The sequence below is a fragment of the Nannobrachium achirus genome (genome assembly GCF_963921795.1).
Source record: "Nannobrachium achirus genome assembly, chromosome: 6".
Taxonomy (NCBI): Eukaryota; Metazoa; Chordata; class Actinopteri; order Myctophiformes; family Myctophidae; genus Nannobrachium; species Nannobrachium achirus.
This window is the reverse complement of record NC_137815.1, coordinates 54,874,314-54,892,612: the sequence shown is the minus strand read 5'-3', so window position 1 is coordinate 54,892,612 and position 18,299 is coordinate 54,874,314. Positions and strand designations below refer to the sequence as shown.

Sequence of the window (18,299 nt, the reverse complement as noted above, 5' to 3'; positions counted from 1 at the left end):
ATGTTTTTGTGAGGGTATCTACCCTAGGAGACACGGGGAGAACATGCAAACTCCACACAGAAAGGCCCTTTTGCCAACCCCACCTAGGGTGTGGGCACTGATGACGCGGAGGAGGGAACACGCCCCCAGCACCCACAGTGTCCCCCGGTGGGAATCGAACCAAGGACCTTCTAGCTGTGAGGCGACAGCACTACTGACTGCGCCACCGTGGGATCATTCTTATTAGGAGTGTTTCATAGAACTTCTTTTTACAGAAAGACTGACAGATTATTCTATTTTAAAATTGGCTTAAAGGCTTAATTGTTATTATGTATGTTTTTGAGCCATGCAAACCAGGGACGCACAGAGAATGTTAGAGAGGCAGGGGCTGAAATTTCTAAAAGGGCCTTGTGGTGAAAATATTGAAAATAGCAGACCTCCAAGCTCACAACGTGTCGCAGCGCGACACGTTGTGAGCTTGGAGGTCGGCAATTTTCGGTACTTCATAACACACTAAACAAAAATCACACCTGTGTGAACTGAGCGGTGGTTTACCCACCAACCCCCCCCCCCCCTCCCCCCCTTCCCCCCTGTGTGTGTGTGTGTGTGTGTGTGCGTGTGTGTGTGTGTGTGTGTGTGTGCCTGGTCTGGCCTGGCCTGAAAACAGCGCCCCTCCCTTAACACGTGTGGCCAGAAAAGGTACTACACCACAGGCTACATACAGACCCACATACAAACCCACATACCGGTACATACAAACAAACAAACATACATACCTACACACACGGCCACGCTATGGAGACGGTGTGACCACCGCTCAAAAACAAAAAAAGGCAATACTGGAGATGTGGTGTGGATTTCTGGACAATGAGGGCAATTCTTTCAACATAAGATGCTGCATTCAAGTTCAGGAGAGTTTGAAAACAAGGCAATTCTCTTGAATGCTGCCTTCAGGTATGGCACGGTGTTTGCAATTCTTTCACCATAGTAAAAACTGCATTCATGGTCTAGAGAGGGCACTTTTTACAGACGGATAAAAGGGCAGGGGCTCAAGCCCCCTTTGATGTCTATGTGTGCACGTGCCTGATGCTAACCGCACCTACATCTGGCTTTGTCTGTTTGTATGTATGTACAGTATGTATGTACAGTATGTCCCACACTTGGCTCATTGGCCAAGCTTCGCAGGACGCTTAATGAAATCAACTCATAATAAACACTTCACACCGGGTGTGATTTTTCAGAACTGTACGGTGCTACGTTTTTAACTCTCAAATACCTGGAACGCGCCCGAGTCGCGTTCCAGGTGTTGCAAAAAGAATCATGATTTTTCAAAAATAACAGATCTACAAGCTTGCAGCGCGGCACTCGGTGCCGCGCTGTGAGCTTGTATATCTGCTATTTTTCAGTAGTTAAAGCAGTCAATAATCCTAGGCCTAAATGGGTTAAAATGTTTGAAAAGGCCCCTAACCATTCAATCATCAAAACGTCTAACCCTGCACGGAGCTGCCAGGCAGACATCTGCTCAAGGTCAGTCTGTCCGACCCGTCTCCCACTGCCCTGCAGGTACTCCACCCTTCTGCTGTCCACAGCATCCACCACTGACTGTGCAGTATGGCACTTCTCCCAAATAGGGCCACCAGTTAAACATTTTACCTGTACGGGTCTAATTTGTGTCCTTCACAAGTCCAACTTATGTACTTTTTAATGAGCGGGAAATGGTCATACCGTGCAGCCAGTGGCCAAAGGCTCTCTTGGTTTACCTATGATCCTCCTAGATCAGTGGTTCTCAACCCCCAAAATAATCATATTTTAACTGGGGACCCCCACACCCTGACGAGCACTAAGAGTTAAGGCATTACATTTTGTATAACACGGTTCTATTGTGAAAATAGCAGATCTACATGCTCACTGTCTCTAATGTTTGATAATTTGGCCAATTTTGGCATTTTAGAGGTATTAAAAAGACCTTAAATTGTCGCTTTAAAAATGTGCATAAACCCTCTATACACTTACTGTTGAGTGTTATACATTAAGTTAATCATCTGGGGACCCCTCAAAATAATTTGGGGACCCCTCTGGGGTCCTAGATCACTATGCATGTGTATGTGATGGATTACCTTGTGTTTTCTGGATTATCAAGGCTAAATGCCTACATTGTAAATATTAAGTTAGGGGTCCTTAGTTGACCTTGACATGAAACAGTTTGAGAACCACTGCTTCAAGTACTTATTTGAAAGACACATTTCTCCCATGTTAAGCCTCTCACACTGTCTTGTTCTCTCTCTCTCTCTCTCTCTCTCTCTCTCTCTCTCTAAATATATATATATGTATATTTCTCTCTCTCCCCCTTCTTCCTCTGCTTCCCTCTTTTCTTCTCATCCTCCTCCACCTCCTCCCATCTTTCATGCTCCGACTGTCTTCACCACAGTCCCACACAGCTCCCCCGAGTGGAGTGGGTTTCCTGAGTATGATATAAGAGCAAAAATGGCTGCCATGTGAATAAGGTGGATTGCATTTCCCACACCCCTTGCTTCTTAAATAGAATAGATAGAAACCCTTAGCACTACAGAAAAAGAATCAATGAATACATGAAGCTAGTTAGCATTTGTTTTTGTTTTTTAGGTTTTTTCAGAACTTTGATTATATTGTGTTTTTTCTAGATAGATATCCATTTGCATTTGTTATATTGTTGATGATGTACTGACATATTATCTTGTTTATTATTGTGATGTTATCTGCTTATTGTAAGTCGCTTTGGATTAAAAGCGTCTGCTAAATGCCTAAACTGTAAACTGTAAACTGTAACCAGAGCTTGAAGCCAAATATGGGACCCCTAGCTAACCCCTCCACCCCCACAACCAACCACCACCACGCTGATATGAAAAGAAAATTACCAGCTGAGAAAAGTATGGAGCTGACTGCATTTAGCTGGGTATGATGAGGGTGACCGAGGGGCAGAGGGTCCGTTGATGAGCTCAGAGAAAGGTACCGACCCCCTCCGACCCGGTCTATGGTATGGTGGCTGATTTCACTGGATTTAAACGTGGTTTAATCTAAACCGTGGGGTCCCCGGATCCCCAGAGGTCATTGAGCAGGTTCCAAGGAGTCTCCAGCGAAATCAGTGATAGTTAGGAAGCAAATGGACCCTTACGGTCCCGCATTTGGTTCCATAGATTTGTGCACTCTCAGAGAGAGAGAAATAACATAGCAAATTGGGGTCTGTGAGCTAATCCATTATCAAACTGGGGGTCCTTGAGGTCCCATTAAGAGCTGGAAAATACCTCCAGTATTCTGAAAAATGTATTTTTCTATATCAGTGGTGGTCAAACCTTTTAATATCAAGGACCCCTAGAATTATATGTATTTGACCCCGGACCCCCATCCCAAAGTATAAAAAAATAAAAACATATACTCAAAGATTTGCAATCATTTTCACGATTTTCCAAAAATAGCAGATGTACAAGCTCTTGTAGATCTGCTATTCTTTAATAGTTAAAACATAAAATACTGGTTAAAGTGGATCAAATCGAACGCGACACGGATGCGTTCCCGGTCTTATTAAAACGGTTGAGAATCACACAATCTAAAAGGGGACTGACCAGCCATCGGCCCGTTGGGAGAATAACAGCTCCTCCATCTTCCCTGAAAGTGAGGCAAGTTTAATTGGTTTCAAAATGAGACAACTGACACACAAGCATATGATACAGTTTCTTGGGTGGCCTGGTTAACTTTAGGTTTGTAGGTTAAAATGATGTGTATGTGAGGTTTCTCAGTGTTTTTTACCAATACATATTTTTGACCTCTGGTTTATGGTTTATCAGGAACAAAATGCCTGATACAGTACAGATTAGACCAAGACACATTTCACTTGCAGGAAAATATCTTATCTAATCTTACATTTTCTATATGCCATGTTAGGGTAATGAGGGACAGTACAGAGGATTCCAAATCGTCACTGTCGGGCAGAAACCTTGTATCTCCAGGTTTCAATGTTTTTTCGTAAAGTAAAGCCCTGCTTCATCATACAAGACCGTTGCATAAAACTAGTGAAAACAGCAGATCTACAAGCAAACAACGCCTCGCACGGGGCCATTCTACATTTTTAAATGCGGTTTTCCACCCGACAATAACGAAAAGCGTGTAGTGTGCTCCCCCCAGGGCGTTTCTAGGGGGTGCACGAGAGGAACAATGTGGTGATTATAATTACATCATTAAAAATTACATTACAATGTAATTATAATTTTGTGGGATTTTTCACAAGATAAAAACATAATGAGAAAGATGAAGATCCCACACACTGTCTTGAACTTGCACAGCTCTCTTGATTACAAAACGACATGGTGAAGGTCTAAGGACCAACAGCAGTCTTCAACAGGGGGTCCGGGACCCCTAGGGGGTCCTCAGAGTTACTACACTGGGTCTGCCAAATCTTTGTGTGATCATGTTTGATCACTTGAACCCTAGCATTCTTAGTGGAACATTAGCCAAAAAATAGCAGATCTACAAGCGCGAGGCGTTGTGAGCTTGTAGATCTGCTATTTCTTTGGAACAGAAGTTTGGTGTAGAGGGAAAAGAAGAGCAGACTATAGTAGGTATTGACAGTTCAAGTAGTCAAATATGAAAATACATATTAATCCAACCTACCGTACACAGATGATAGTGCTGTCATGTCTAAACTGTAATAATCCATGTACATTTTTAATCTGCAACAAAACTTCATATTATATGTATGTGGGGGTCCCTGCTTCATCTCTCTCAGAGAAAAGGGGTCCTTGGCCTGAAAACGTTGAAGACCCCTGATATACAGTACAATACAGTACATCTCTCTCTCTCCTTCTCTAAGGCTGAGCCACAAGTACTACAGTTGAACGTCCACTAATAGAGTCTGTATTTGTCCATGTTATCAGTTTCTGAGCCTGTGCAATGAGCATGTGTCTTCGTTCTTTACTATACATGGTGGACATTTATTGCAATTACCGGTGTAATTCTTGTGACCGCTATGTTATGAGGTCACATGCATGGTTACTTGTAACTGTAATTGACACAATTTTACACCATTTTGTGGCTGAAAATATGACAGAATGTCTTAATGGGCCTATCTGCCGCTGAACCTGAGCATACAGTATGTCCTTGCCCTCAGTCATTCTCTCGTCGTATAGTAGTTAAGACTTTCAACTTTGTGTGAGAACGTTTTGTTGCAATCTCTTGAATATTTTCTGATAATTTGTGCATGATTAAACTTGATGCCTTTCATGCAGATATACAATAAATATACTACATTGTGTTATCTATTCTATCTATCAATCTATCTATCTATCTATCTATCTATCTATCTATCTATCTATCTATCTATCTATCTATCTATCTATCTATCTATCTATCTATCTATCTATCTATCTATCTATCGATCTATCTATCTATCGATCTATCTATCTACGTATCTACAGTATCTATCTACGTATCTACGTACCGGTACGTACCGGTATCTATCTATCTATCTATCTATCTATCTATCTATCTATCTATCTATCTATCTATTTGGATGGTGTGGAGGATTGGCGATGCAGTCACCTCACCTGGTCAGGATGTAGAAGGGGTTGCATTGCTTAAAACATTATCTAAACATGGTTACAGAGTAGGAGGGTTTCTAGGTTAGCATTATACTTGCCACAGAACCACAGAAGAACTAAATCTGACATTCCACCCGTCCTCCTGTGTGGTCCGTGCTATTAAATAAAACGGATTTGGCGCAATTACCACATGTTCATACAGTATGACTTTAGGTCCCCTTTCTCAATCTGTCTTCCTAGCAGACCTCACATTTTTATGAGATAATCTATTTAACCCCTGAACGGTATTTAGACCAATAGAAAGCAATATCCTTCCTGATGTCAACAATTACATGCCCAGAACCTGGCAATAGAACAACGCAGCTCAGAATGGCTACACAAACAGCTAGTGATATGTAATGTGACCCTGTGAATTCTTAATGAAAACAACCTACCACTCTCATAGCCCTGTTTGCATCCTGGACTTTCTCCCTGCGCTCCCATCCTGCGAGAGCCAAGCAAAACAAAAAGCTCAACTTCTAAGATGCCCCCCTCTGCTCGAGCAGAATGAGCTCAGCTGTAAGGATGCCAGACGTAACGTGAGCAATTAATTTGCCCAAATGTCCCTCTTCCCTTGAGCATTTACTTTATGGAGCAGATTTTCGCGTTCATATTTCAGAGAGAGAAAGCATACAAATATCTCTTGAACCTACCATACCTAAAATGCCCTTCCGTTTTGGTAGGATGCCTCGGACAGCGGCTGATATCCAGTGGTGTAAAGTTATTACTAATTACTTTTACTAAGTACTGTACTTAAGTACAATTTTGAGGTATTTGTACTTTACTTGAGTATTTCCAATTTCCAATTTTCAGGGTACTTTTACTTCTACTCCACTACATCTCAGAGAAAGATATTGTTCTTTTACTCCACTACAATTATTTGAAAACTTTAGTTACTAGTTACTTTGTAAATTGATAATTATTACAAAACATATGCGATGCATTGTGAGCTTGTAGATCTGCTATTTTCAAAAGATTACACATTTGGAATGCAAAATGAGTACTTTTACTTTTGGTACTTTAAGTACAATTTGATAGCAATTTTTATACTTTTACTCAAGTACATTTTGAATACCTTACTTCTACTTACAGAGTATTTCTATATTGCATTATTGATACTTTTACTTAAGTAAAACATTGGAGTACTTTTTCCACCACTGCTGATATCTGCGTTTATGGGGGTGGGTTTGAATGGCCTTCACGTCCCTCAGAAAGTGTGTCCATATGTCGGGCCAGGCTGCCTGTGGCCTCTAAAATCATGTTCAACTAACATAAACATATGGATGCCGCCCCAGGAGACAAGGCGCTAGCTACTCTCTTCACACAATAATTTCCAATCTGCCACTCAGCCCGGACAGCTAGGGGTCTGCCTGTCCCTGGGGACACGTCTGTCCAGCTTCCCCTTGACCCAGTCCCAGCCCCAGGGAGGCTGGTACACTCTAACTCACTGGTTCCAAAGTGGGACGGGACCCGTTTGTGACTCACGGAACAATTCGTATGGGTCACGACTTGAGAAGAAAACCTTTTCCTACATTTAAAAAATACATATATCGTCACTGTCGGGCAGAAACCTCGTATCTCCAAGTTTCAAGTTTGCACGTTTTTTCACCAAGTAAAGCCCTGCTTCATCATACAAGGCTGTCACACAAAAGTAGTGAAAACAGCCGATCTACAAGCACACAATGTGCTTGTAGATCTGCTATTTTCAATAGTGTGTTTATCATTTTTAAAATGATAAACACAAAAGAACGGTCTTGGACATACAAGGTTTCCACCCGACAACGACAATATATTTCAAAAGAGAAAGAGTTTGGGAACCACTGCTCTAACAACAGTTCAACAAAACTCCTTTTGCTGGAACTCAAGGAGCTTTCCAGCATGCACATACACGCGCGCACAAACTCACATAATCTAATATAACCTACAAATTCTTTCCCGCTTCTTCTTCTTCTTTTTTTTCTTTCTTTTTTTGGGTAAAACCACCAAGAATAGGGAACTGACAATTTGGCAGAGAAGAAAGAATCCACACAAAAAAACTTTCATTACACTGGGAAGTAAAAAAGGGAAAGCTATAACATCCTTTCCCACAAACAATTTCCCAGAGAAAACATAATCCAAAACAAATGTTGCTCTGTGTGTGTACCAGCAACGAGCGGGCGGACAGGCCAAACACACTGTGGCACAGTCAATGAATGCTAAACGGATGGCTCGACCAAGGTGCATCAGAGTCAATATTATTATGACAGGGGAAATGTGGTGGCATAAGGGCCCGACAACTGGCCACCTTCAGGGCTGAGTGACCATACACACATGGTCAGATGGTGGCTGACAGCCTAGGACAGTGGACATTGATTAGCCCACATATCCATCACGGCTGTGTGAATGCTAATGAGGCGAGGAGGAGGGCCAAGGGTGGGTTTAAAAGCAAGCGTACGGCTGATGCGCTTATCCGCTATCAAAACAAGCGCGGAATAAGCTTAATTTTCTATCACAGCGATGTAACGAGCAGCTAATGGCTACGAAAGGTCAGGGGGAGCAGTGATTAGACAGAGTTTCCGGGGCGATCCCATCTAAGATCACATACAACAGACGGCTGGCGTAGAGACTGATCTGCCTAATGAAAAGGAAACAGCGTTTCAGGAGGGGCTCAGAGCGCTGCCGGTCAGCATGACGTGACTAATCATTCAGCCATCACATTAAATACAGTCACAAAATGAGCCGTATCGACCATGACCGCTGGACATGCTGTAGGGTAGCGACTGCCATTAACTAAACATGATAACGTGATTACAAAGCTAGGCTGAACGAGTGTGTGTGTGTGTGTGTGTGTGTGTGTGTGTGTGTGTGTGTGTGTGTGTGTGTGTGTGTGTGTGTGTGTGTGTGTGTGCGTGCTGAGGATAACTACTAAAAAAACATCACTCGCAAAAACCACTGCCTCGTCTCGTCAATAGCTACGTAGCAACAGTGGGTAGCTGAATGCACACAGTAAAATCTTCAAGGTTAATTTACTAACGCTGAGAGACTCAGTGTACAAATGGAGTGGGTCCATTTGGTTACAGTTGTACACTCTCAGAGTTAAATTAACACCGAGGACTTCACTGTGTAGCGCTGTGGCGCACTGCCAGACCTTCATCGTTTCCACAACACGACGTCTCTTTGTGTGCAACCGCTACCTTCTCCTCCATCGGCCGGTTTCCTGTTGTGCTCCGTTGTCCCCCAGTCTACACTGCCCTCCTCCACCCCCCAGCCCCCCGTTCCCTGTTCCCCCCATCCACTCCCATTGTTCTGGTGGGTTCCCATGGCAGTACAGTGGGAGCCGGACAGTAGAACAGTAGATGGCACTCATATGGTCTTCATTTTGCCGACCACAAATACTCTGCTCATTGCTCATTGTGTTTTCTTCTGTGCGTGTGTGTGTGTGTGTGTGTGTGTGTGTGTGTGTGTGTGTGTGTGTGTGTGTGTGTGTGTGTGTGTGTGTGTGGTGTGTGTGTGTGTGTGTGTGTGTGTGTGTGTGTGTGTGTGTGTGTGTGTGCGTAAGTGTAAGAGAAAGTAAGAGAGAAAGGAGACACAGAGGAAGAGGGGGGGAAAAGAGAAGAGAGACAGAGAGATATGGGAGAGATAACAGAAGTGGAAAACAAAAAGGAGGACAGAGAAAAAGGAGAAAGGGAGGAAGAAGGTAAAGAAAGAGATAGGAGCGGACCAAGCGGGAAAAAACATAATTGTACAATAGTCTCTTGCTGAAAATAACCGATTTTTCAAACGTAAAATTGCTTTAAAACCTGAGGGTCTATTCAAGTTGACTCCCGCTGACTCCCTGATGCCTTAGAACGGTTTAATCTTATTAAAACATGGTCACGCATTCACTGTGGACATTTTCTTACAACGCTGAACCTGAAATGGGATATATGAGGTACGGGAGTCCGGAGGGAACCCCCCGGGGTCACATTACTCAATTAGAATCAACCACCTCTGACAACCAAACTGTGACAGATGACTATGGAAGTGTCCCGTCCTATTGGGGAACGGCAGTGACCTAATTGGAAGACGACGAAGGACTAGGGATGGGACGATATGAAAATGTTATATCACGATTATTGTGACAAAATAAATCGCGATTTACGATATTATCGCGATAATCAAAATCCATTATCCTGGGCGGAACATTTGCTCACAACGCGTCGCGAGCTTGTATATAATAAGTACCTTTTATCAATTATAGAGGGTTTAAGTGGTACCGGATATACAGCTCGGCAAATAAAAGCTGAATTGATCCCAGTGCACGACGGAGGACGATATCACGATAAATGAAATCTTCACAATACGATTATCGTGAGTGTTTTTCATCACGATAAACGATAATATAGTGTATCGTCCCATCCCTACGAAGGACGTGTCCATATGCTGCCGTCCGTACGAAGCCCATCCGCCTTGCTCGGCGACACCGCCGGTTATCCCTCTGACCTTTCCGCCCTCAGCTGTAACCATCCCGTCGCAGGCTTGACCTACGCGGTCACCTCCCTGCCCCGGTGATCTGCTGATGCCATTTATTGTCATGCCCCATTTCCACTCAGCCTGTCCATTTGGGAAGATGGAAAAGCGTTGCTGACGTGACCCGGCGGGCCCCTCAGGGGGGCACCCCGTGGTCTGAATCATGGCTGCACATTCTATTGATGTAATGACAATCTGCCCTTTGCTTTGGACGACCACTTACGAACCAGGAATGATGGAGGATTTTATACAGCACTCATTTAAACTCACACATACTGACACAAAGCATGTGATTCAGTTTGCCCCTGCCTCTCTCTCTCTCATTCTCTCTCTCTCTCTCTCTCTCTGTGTTTTCTTGTCTCTCTCATCGTGGACTTGGGCTTTAGGACTTGTTTCTCCATTCTCTTCCTATATCTCCTTATCTCTTTGTCCCTTTCTCTCCCCAAACCACCCCCCCACCCCTCCCCCCACCACACACACTTTCTTTGTCCATCTGTCTTCCTGTCTCTCTCACTTTCTCTAGTGAAAATGTAGTGGCTCTCTCTGTCTCTCTCTCTCTCTCTCTCTCTCTGCGGTGTGAGTGCATGTGTGTGCGTGTGTGTGTGTGTGTGTGTGTGTGTGTGTGTGTGTGTGTGTGTGTGTGTGTGTGTGCGTGCCTGCGTTTGCGCGCGTGCGTGTCAGAAGATTGCTGCTCATAAAACAGTTTCCCCCAGGCTAGTGTCACAACAGTCCTGTCATACATTCATACTGTTAGACTGTGCAGTAATCAGGCCCGCGGTGGTGCCCAGTCAATCCAGCTACATCAAAGGGCCCTATAGAACACGCATGATGATATCACAGGACAAACATTGAAACAGAACACGATAGACATGCGTCTAATTCAGCTTTATGAACCTCGTAAAAGGAGGTCATTGTATGTCTGGAATGCAATATCAGTCCCCTATGGACATGCAAGGATATGGAACTGTGATTAGAATAATTGATAAATAAATAACACACAGATTCTCATCCAAGTAAGGTATTTGAAAGATGACTGATTGTGCAAAACCACAACGCATCTATTTGGTATTTTTAACTAGGCTGACATATTTACTACCACAATTATGAAGTGTGCATTTGGTTATCTCATCAGTGTGAAGTGACTGAAAATACAATGCATTAAATTAAGAATTAGGAAAATTAATAAGAGTGACTATTGCTAGTAATGAAAAAAAAACATTGCATGGATGCACCTGGGACGTATCCTCAGTGATGTAGCCCAAGTTCATCAGGGTTTAGGGTCTCGCAACATCATACCCTCACTCGGTTGACCCAGCCGGGGTTGAACAAGTCCCGACTTACGTCCCAGAGGCAACCCACGATCAGTCCCATTAGGGAAAGACAGGGCCATTCACTCCTCTACTCCGGAACTACTCTGCCAAGACTGGGAGAGGAAATCTGGTGCTTGGAAGGACTAGGCTCTGTGGATTGACTCATCTTTATAAAAATGATAAACTAATTCCCCCGAATTCCTTCGATCATGATGCAACTCTCTAATCTTAAAAAAAAGAAGAAAACAAGTTTTTGCTACTACTCCCACAAATTTTGTCCAAAGGTCACACAAATCAGTACTCGTTATTTCTGGAGTCACACACCATTCTGATTGGAGATGATTGTCTTGCAAAGACCTATTTAAGAAAAATATGTGAACACGGCATGCAATCGACTCCGCATTTGAATCACACATTGAGCGGCCTCTATGATTTCACTTAGACCCATACAAGGTGCCACAAATGCTGTGTGTTGCCCTCACCTTCTTCAGCTGGCCGCTGCGTGTGCCCAGGAAGACCACGCTGTGTCCGTTGTAGACATACGAGGTGACGGAGGTCAGTCTGTCCCTTGTCTCCGTGTACACTGTCTGGCCCGACACCAGCTGGGAGCCCCCCAGGGGTTGGTTTATATCCAAGCCACAGAAGTGGTCATCGATGGGGACAGGCTGCAAGATAGAGAGGTGCAAAGGAGGTGGGTGAGAGTGAGCGAGACTGAGCCAGGTTGGATTATCGATGTGAAGGGAGAAAGGGAAAAGAAACGATTGAAAGGAAATGAGAAAGCAAAAGGGAAGGAAGGAAGGAAGGAAGTATAGAAAGGAGGAAAAAAATAAAATAAAATAAATGATCAATACATGTACAGTACAGTATGTCAATGGGAGGGAGTTAGAGCAGGGGTCTTCAACGTTTTCAGGCCAAGGACCCCTTAGTTGAGAGTGAGATGAAGCAGGGACCCCCACAACCTTATCATAGATTCCATATAGTTTAATCGTTTCAAGCACAGTCGTCAGTGTATTTTGGATTCATGTCAATTTGTGTTCAGATATTTAACCACTTGAACCGACAATACTTAATAAACTTGACCTTTCACTCTGTACTTAGTCTGCTCTTTTCCCCCTCTACACCAGAGCTCTTTGCCAAAAATAGACGATCTACAACGCCTCGCGCTTCGAGGCGTTGTGAGCTTTTACATCTGCTATTTTTGGCTAAAGGTCACAGAATATGGACGCTAGGATTCAAGTGGTTAATATAAAAAAGGAGAAAAAAAGGTTTCTATCACTCAATGATTTGGAGGGGTCCCGGACCCCCTGTTGAAGACCCCTGAGTTAGAGGATACCAAGACAGGATAATGGGAAAGGAGGATGGAAGGATGGATGGATGGATGGATGGATGGAAGACGAGAGTGGGCAGCAAAGGGTAAGAAGAGGAGGGTAGGTGGGGTAAAAGGAAGTAAGATGTAGGACGAAGGATACAAGGAGTGAGGGGAGTAGATAGATGGGAGGAGAGAGGAGGAGGGGGAAAGGGGGTCGGCAGGGAAGATAAAATGAATGAGATCACTGTGGACACAGAGAGGAGCGGGAGAGAGAGAGAGAGAACACAAACTGACTACTCTACAGCCTTACGCGCGTTGCACGCCATATCTTTGTGGGTTAGACTAGAGACGGCGCATCTTCAAAGGATTTCGCAGCCATTCTGTTTATCAACAGGGCTCGTCCGGGCGCGTGTTTGTGCGGAGTAGTCTAATTGCTCGTGGCAAACAAGAGCGTGTCGTGCGTTTTCATGCCAGTTCCTGTGATTTTTTAGATGGCTTGATCTGACATCATACAAACACTCACAGCCCAAAAGATGTCAGGTTTTGATTATGCGCATCAAAGCAGCCCTGTACACTACATCTACAATTATCCACCTCAAGCCTCTCCTAATTGCTTGTCACTCAGAGTACAAATATCTTCTTCTTTTTTATAGTAATTCATCTGTGTTTCTCTCAAATTCGGTTCTTTCTCACAAATATATATAGAGAACTGTGTCTTGCATTTACATAATGCTTCAGCGTGAGAAAAACTGTACGGCCACCAGGGAGTCCTATCCGGCCATATCAACACATTAGCATATACTGTAGCATGCCCGATATCTTTTAACCACAACTTGAGTCCCAGCATCAATATTCTGGGGGGAACATTAGCCAAAAATAGCCTACCGCTAATGGCTCAAGTGAGCTTGTAAATTTTGGGCTATTTTGGGCTAATGTTTGGTGAAGAGATTTTGTGCACTGTAGAGGGGAGAAAGCGGTCCAGGTGCAGGGCCAACTAAGGTCTGTTTTACTAAGTCTAGAGGGTTTAAACAGTGGAAACAAATACCCGTAGGTAAATGTTCTTAATTGGCTTCCATTGAAAATGAATAGTAGCCTGTAGCTTTGTATCTGCCAGCATGAACACAGCATTACCCTTCTTACCTGGTCCTCTAATTGCTACTATTACTATTATTAATAACATTTGGTTTCATTCACTTCATCAAATGCTTCAATCTACATTATATGAGGATGTTTGGAACTCCCACAATGTAAACGGTGAATATCATTTGTCTTGTTTTCATGAAAGTCCCGTCATTATGCAGAATGATGTCTGTCGCAGGGGCACAGCGAGAGTGCCCCGCTCTCAACATTAAGAGTGAGTCTCAGAGGGATCAAATACTGCTGACAGCCACAAGAAAATGGGGGGGACGGGGGGGGAGATATTGTAGAGAGAGAGAGGGAGAGGCAGAAAAAAAGAAAAGGAGAAAGTGATGGAGAGAGAGAAAAGAGAAAGGGAGACAGAAAGGGGGAAGGCGAGAACAACGGAAGGGGAGAGAGAAACAGAGTGAGAGGAAGAAACAAAGGGGGAGAGAGAAAGAGAGATAAAGATGGTAACGAAAAGGCGTGGGTAAAGAAAGAAAGAGAGGAAAACAGAGAGAAAGAAATGCAACAGGGAAGGTGGTAGAGGAAAAAAAGAAGAAGGGGGAGTGGGTCTGACGGACAGAATAATGGAGGGATGGGGGAGGGAGGGAGGGAGGGAGGGAGGGACCTCATGGCGAAGCTTTTCCCTGACTGAAATCAAAGCCGCACAGAAACCCACTCTGATTAGCATTGTAGAATTAATCTCCTCCAGCTTGGCTTCTCTCGCGGGATCCTACAAAAAAACCTGAATGGTCTCTTAAGCGAGGCCCTGCCTATCAGCTTTGTGTGAAGTGGGAATGTGGATGCAGGTCAATCAAAGAGTCAAGTGTGAATTCCCATCCCAACCTGTGGCGGGTTTCACAATTTTTCATTATGCATGGCAGAATCCAGTCTGTTTTGTTCAGTCAAATAAACACTCAGGATTTTGCTGTGTGGGTTTCATGTGTGTCAGTCTCTATCACTCTACTTACTGCTCTGTTATGCTGGACCATCATTCTCCACTTGATGTCTGTCTGCATCTGTCCACGTGTATTGTCTTTGTTTTCATCGATACACCTACAGCATGATTTATACTTTGAAAATAGCCAATCTGCAAGTTCACAATGCGACACCTTATGAGCGCATAATGTAGATCTGCTATTTTTGTCGTGCGGCACCATAATATAACTACTGTAGGTATAAGTGAACCATACCGCCTTGGTGCACTGCACATCCTTCCCCAGCAGCCAGTGCAGCTCCAGGTTTCCCTCTCCCTGGTAGCAGGACTGCAGGCGCTCCTTGATGCGGGCGTTGATGTCTTGGATGGTGAAGATGCACAGGGCGGAGTTGTCTGGCGGATCGTTGAACTGCTTCTGTCCCTTGGAGAACACGGCAAAGAGCACGTCCTCCTGGGCACTGATGTTGAGGGACCTGGCCAGCACCCCGCCAGCCTTGGATAAATGGGCCGCCTGGAGCAGACGGTACTCCTCCCCCCTGTGAACGCAGCCCACTGGCAGCGACACGTAGGAGTGGAACTTCTTGTCGCCCTTGCAGAGGCGGATGATGCGAGAGGTGTAGAACAGGTCGCCGGGGGAGCCGCCGGCGGGCATGCCGTTCTCGGGCGTCTCCGGCTGAACGGTCATGAAGTAGACAAAGTTGCCGCTGGCGAAGCCGTACACGTAGTAGATGTCGAAGAGCGGGACCAGGGCCAGCGTGTCCGAGGGGATTTTGATGAGGGAGGAGACGAAGTCCGTGTGGAGCTCATAGTCCAGCATGGACGAGGACTCCGGGTCGCGGGGCAGTTTGCGGCTGGATATCGTGGGGAAGTAGTCCTGCTTGCCCCCGACGGCCGTGCCGATGAAAAGCGTGGCGTCCTGGCCGTGCGAGGGCACGACCACCCCGAACATGGTCCCCGGCTGGCTGTCACTGGACAGGTAGTGCTCTTTCTTGTGCGTGGGCTCCACCAGTATGAACAGGTCGTCCAGTCTCATCAGCTTGCACACTCCCTGGTAGAGGCTGCCACAAGCCAGCAGCCTGTTGTGGGAGTAGTCGACGAGCAGGAGCTTGTTGACGTTGTCGGTGGAGGCCAGCGGCTCCGAGCAGGGCTGGACTATCAGGGGAGGGTAGCAGGCCTTGTTGTCGTACTCGGGCCCCGTGTCGTGGGACACAAGGAGGGTGAGGTTGGCCGAGAGCTTATAGATGCGGTTGACAGCCCCGATGTACACCGCCCCTGTGGACTGATGGACGGCCAGGTGGTTCAGGGACCACTCCCTCCTCTCGGGCTGGAAGACACTGAGGACGGGATGGGCACCGGCCACGTTTTGACCGACGGAGATTAGAGTCAATAAGCACAACGCCAGCGGCCACAGCGTGGCCTTTGGAGGGACGCGACCTTTGGTGAGGCCACAGTAAGTCCATCCTTTATCCAAGCACGATCCCATCCCCATGGGGTACAAGGAAGCACTGAGGTCAGGCAACGAACGGCCTGGGATTGTGGATCAGTGATAAACAAGATAGCGTGAGGCGGGGCAGCAGTGTAGTTTTATCCCCTCTCTGGTGACCTTCACATCATTCTGAAAGAGAGGAAAGAAAAGAGAAAGGCTTTCAAAGTCAGACCAACCTGTTCTCTAAATGACAGTGATGAAACCGTTTTCGTGTGTAGCATAAGATCAATCATATTTTAACCCACCCTGACGAGCACTAAGAGTTGAGGCATTACATTTTGTATAACACGGTTGGTTCTATTGTGAAAATATTTTCACAATTTCTGCCTCTAATATTCAGCAAGAGCCGCTGATACAAACGACCTACGGCCTGGTCGCGACTTAGGCCACGACTTGGAGGTCGTAGGTCCCGGTTCTGGAGGTTTTGCGCGATCTCGGTCGTAATTCAGCGACCTGGGAAGTCCGCGATCGAAACTCTACGCTTGCTAAGGGAAGGGACGCGAGTTTAGAAACTCTACGCTTGCTAAGGGAAGGAGCGCCGCGATCGAAACTCTACGCTTGCTAAGGGAAGGGACGCGAGTTTAGAAACTCTACGCTTGCTAAGGGAAGGAGCGCTCGTTTTCAACAGCGTCGGCAGGTTAGCTACTCAGTGTCGGCAGGTTAGGGTTAGGGTTAGGGTTAGGGTTAGGGTTAGGGTTAGAGTTGGGGTTAGGGTTAAGGTTAGGGTTAGAGTTAGAGTTAGGGTTAGGGTTAAGGATAGGTTTTGGTGCACCTCGCGCGGTCCAAGTGACTACAATGGAGCGCTTCCTACCTCCGGTTCAGCCAATCACAAGCTTCAAAAGGTTGAATAGCGCTGCTGCTCTAGAATATTCTGCAAAAAGACGGCCCGGGGACGACCGAGGTGGCGCAACCACGGCCGGGGGTCGCGAAACTAGACCGGCCGCGACCTAACAAGTATGTACCGCGAACTACGACCTCCAGAACCGGGACCTACGACCTCCAGGTCGTGGCCTAGGTCGCGACCAGGCCGTAGGTCGTTCGTATCAGCGGCTGTCTCTCCTAATATTTGACAATTTGGCCAATGTTTAATTTGTCATTTTAGAGGTATTAAAAAGTCCTTAAATTGTCACTTTAGAAATGTGTAGATACCCTCTATACACTTAAACTTTATGTTGGTTTGTCTACTGTTGAGTATTGTGAATGAATGTCGCACGTTAAGTTAATCATCTGGGGACCCCACACAATAATTTGGGGACCCCACTTGGGGTCCCAACCTCAAGTTTGAGAACCACTGCATTAGATGATTCGGCTAAAAGCGTTGAATAAGTAAATGCGCTTGTTTTTTCCATATTTAGACATCTGAGAAATAACAAAGTGTTTACAAGAGCACTGTCTCCACATCTTTAGTTGCCTGAGCGTTGTTTGGATGTTCCCCCCGTCTACAGGGGTGCTCATTATATGCACGTCTGCGTGAGAAAGGCCTATTACTCGAACAAAGCGATGACAAACGGTGCCTGTGCCTACCCTCTGTTTAGGCGGCTAATTAAATATGATCCAAATGTATTAATTATGCCTCCATATTTTCGGGGCCTCTCTCTGTTTTCCTTTTCCCCCTCCCTCATGTTCTGCTAAATGGTTGGATCCACGAGGAATTAATCACTCTCCACAGTGGCCGACATTTCTAAATTAATCAGTTTTTTTCTTCTTCAAGGGATGGCAGGGAGTCATTAGAGGCTCAGAATGAGGCAGCGTCAACCCCTCACACTTCCACATTTAATTTCATTAGCATATTTTATGTAGATATTTTAAGCCAGGGACAAACAATGTCCCCTGGCGACTCAACGGAAAGGGACAATGGATGGATGGATGGATGGATTCGAGGGAGTCCAACGGTGGCTGACATTTTGTATTATACACACATAATATATATTCTGTTCAGGGATGTAGCCTGTGAGTGCAGAAATACTGAGGTCTATGAGTCCCAACGCACTCAACACAGATTTGCATTTGCTTTTTTCTCACAGAAATGTCAACCTTTTTTTTTATGACAATGACTCACAGC

The 18,299-nt window shown here is 45.3% G+C and overlaps 1 protein-coding gene across 1 annotated transcript in view; it reads right to left on the bottom strand.

Moving 5' to 3' along the window:
• LOC308287495 (plexin-A2-like) overlaps window positions 1–16,234 on the bottom strand; it is a gene marked incomplete at both ends in the record, with an annotated part of 107,377 nt that extends 91,143 nt beyond the window's left edge. Inside the window, 2 exons of the mRNA XM_080728680.1 lie at window positions 11,869–12,051; window positions 15,008–16,234. Of these exons, the coding sequence (XP_080584806.1) occupies window positions 11,869–12,051; window positions 15,008–16,234 (1,410 nt within the window). The remainder of the gene's footprint in view (window positions 1–11,868; window positions 12,052–15,007) is intronic.
• Between the last annotated feature and the right edge of the window lie 2,065 nt (window positions 16,235–18,299).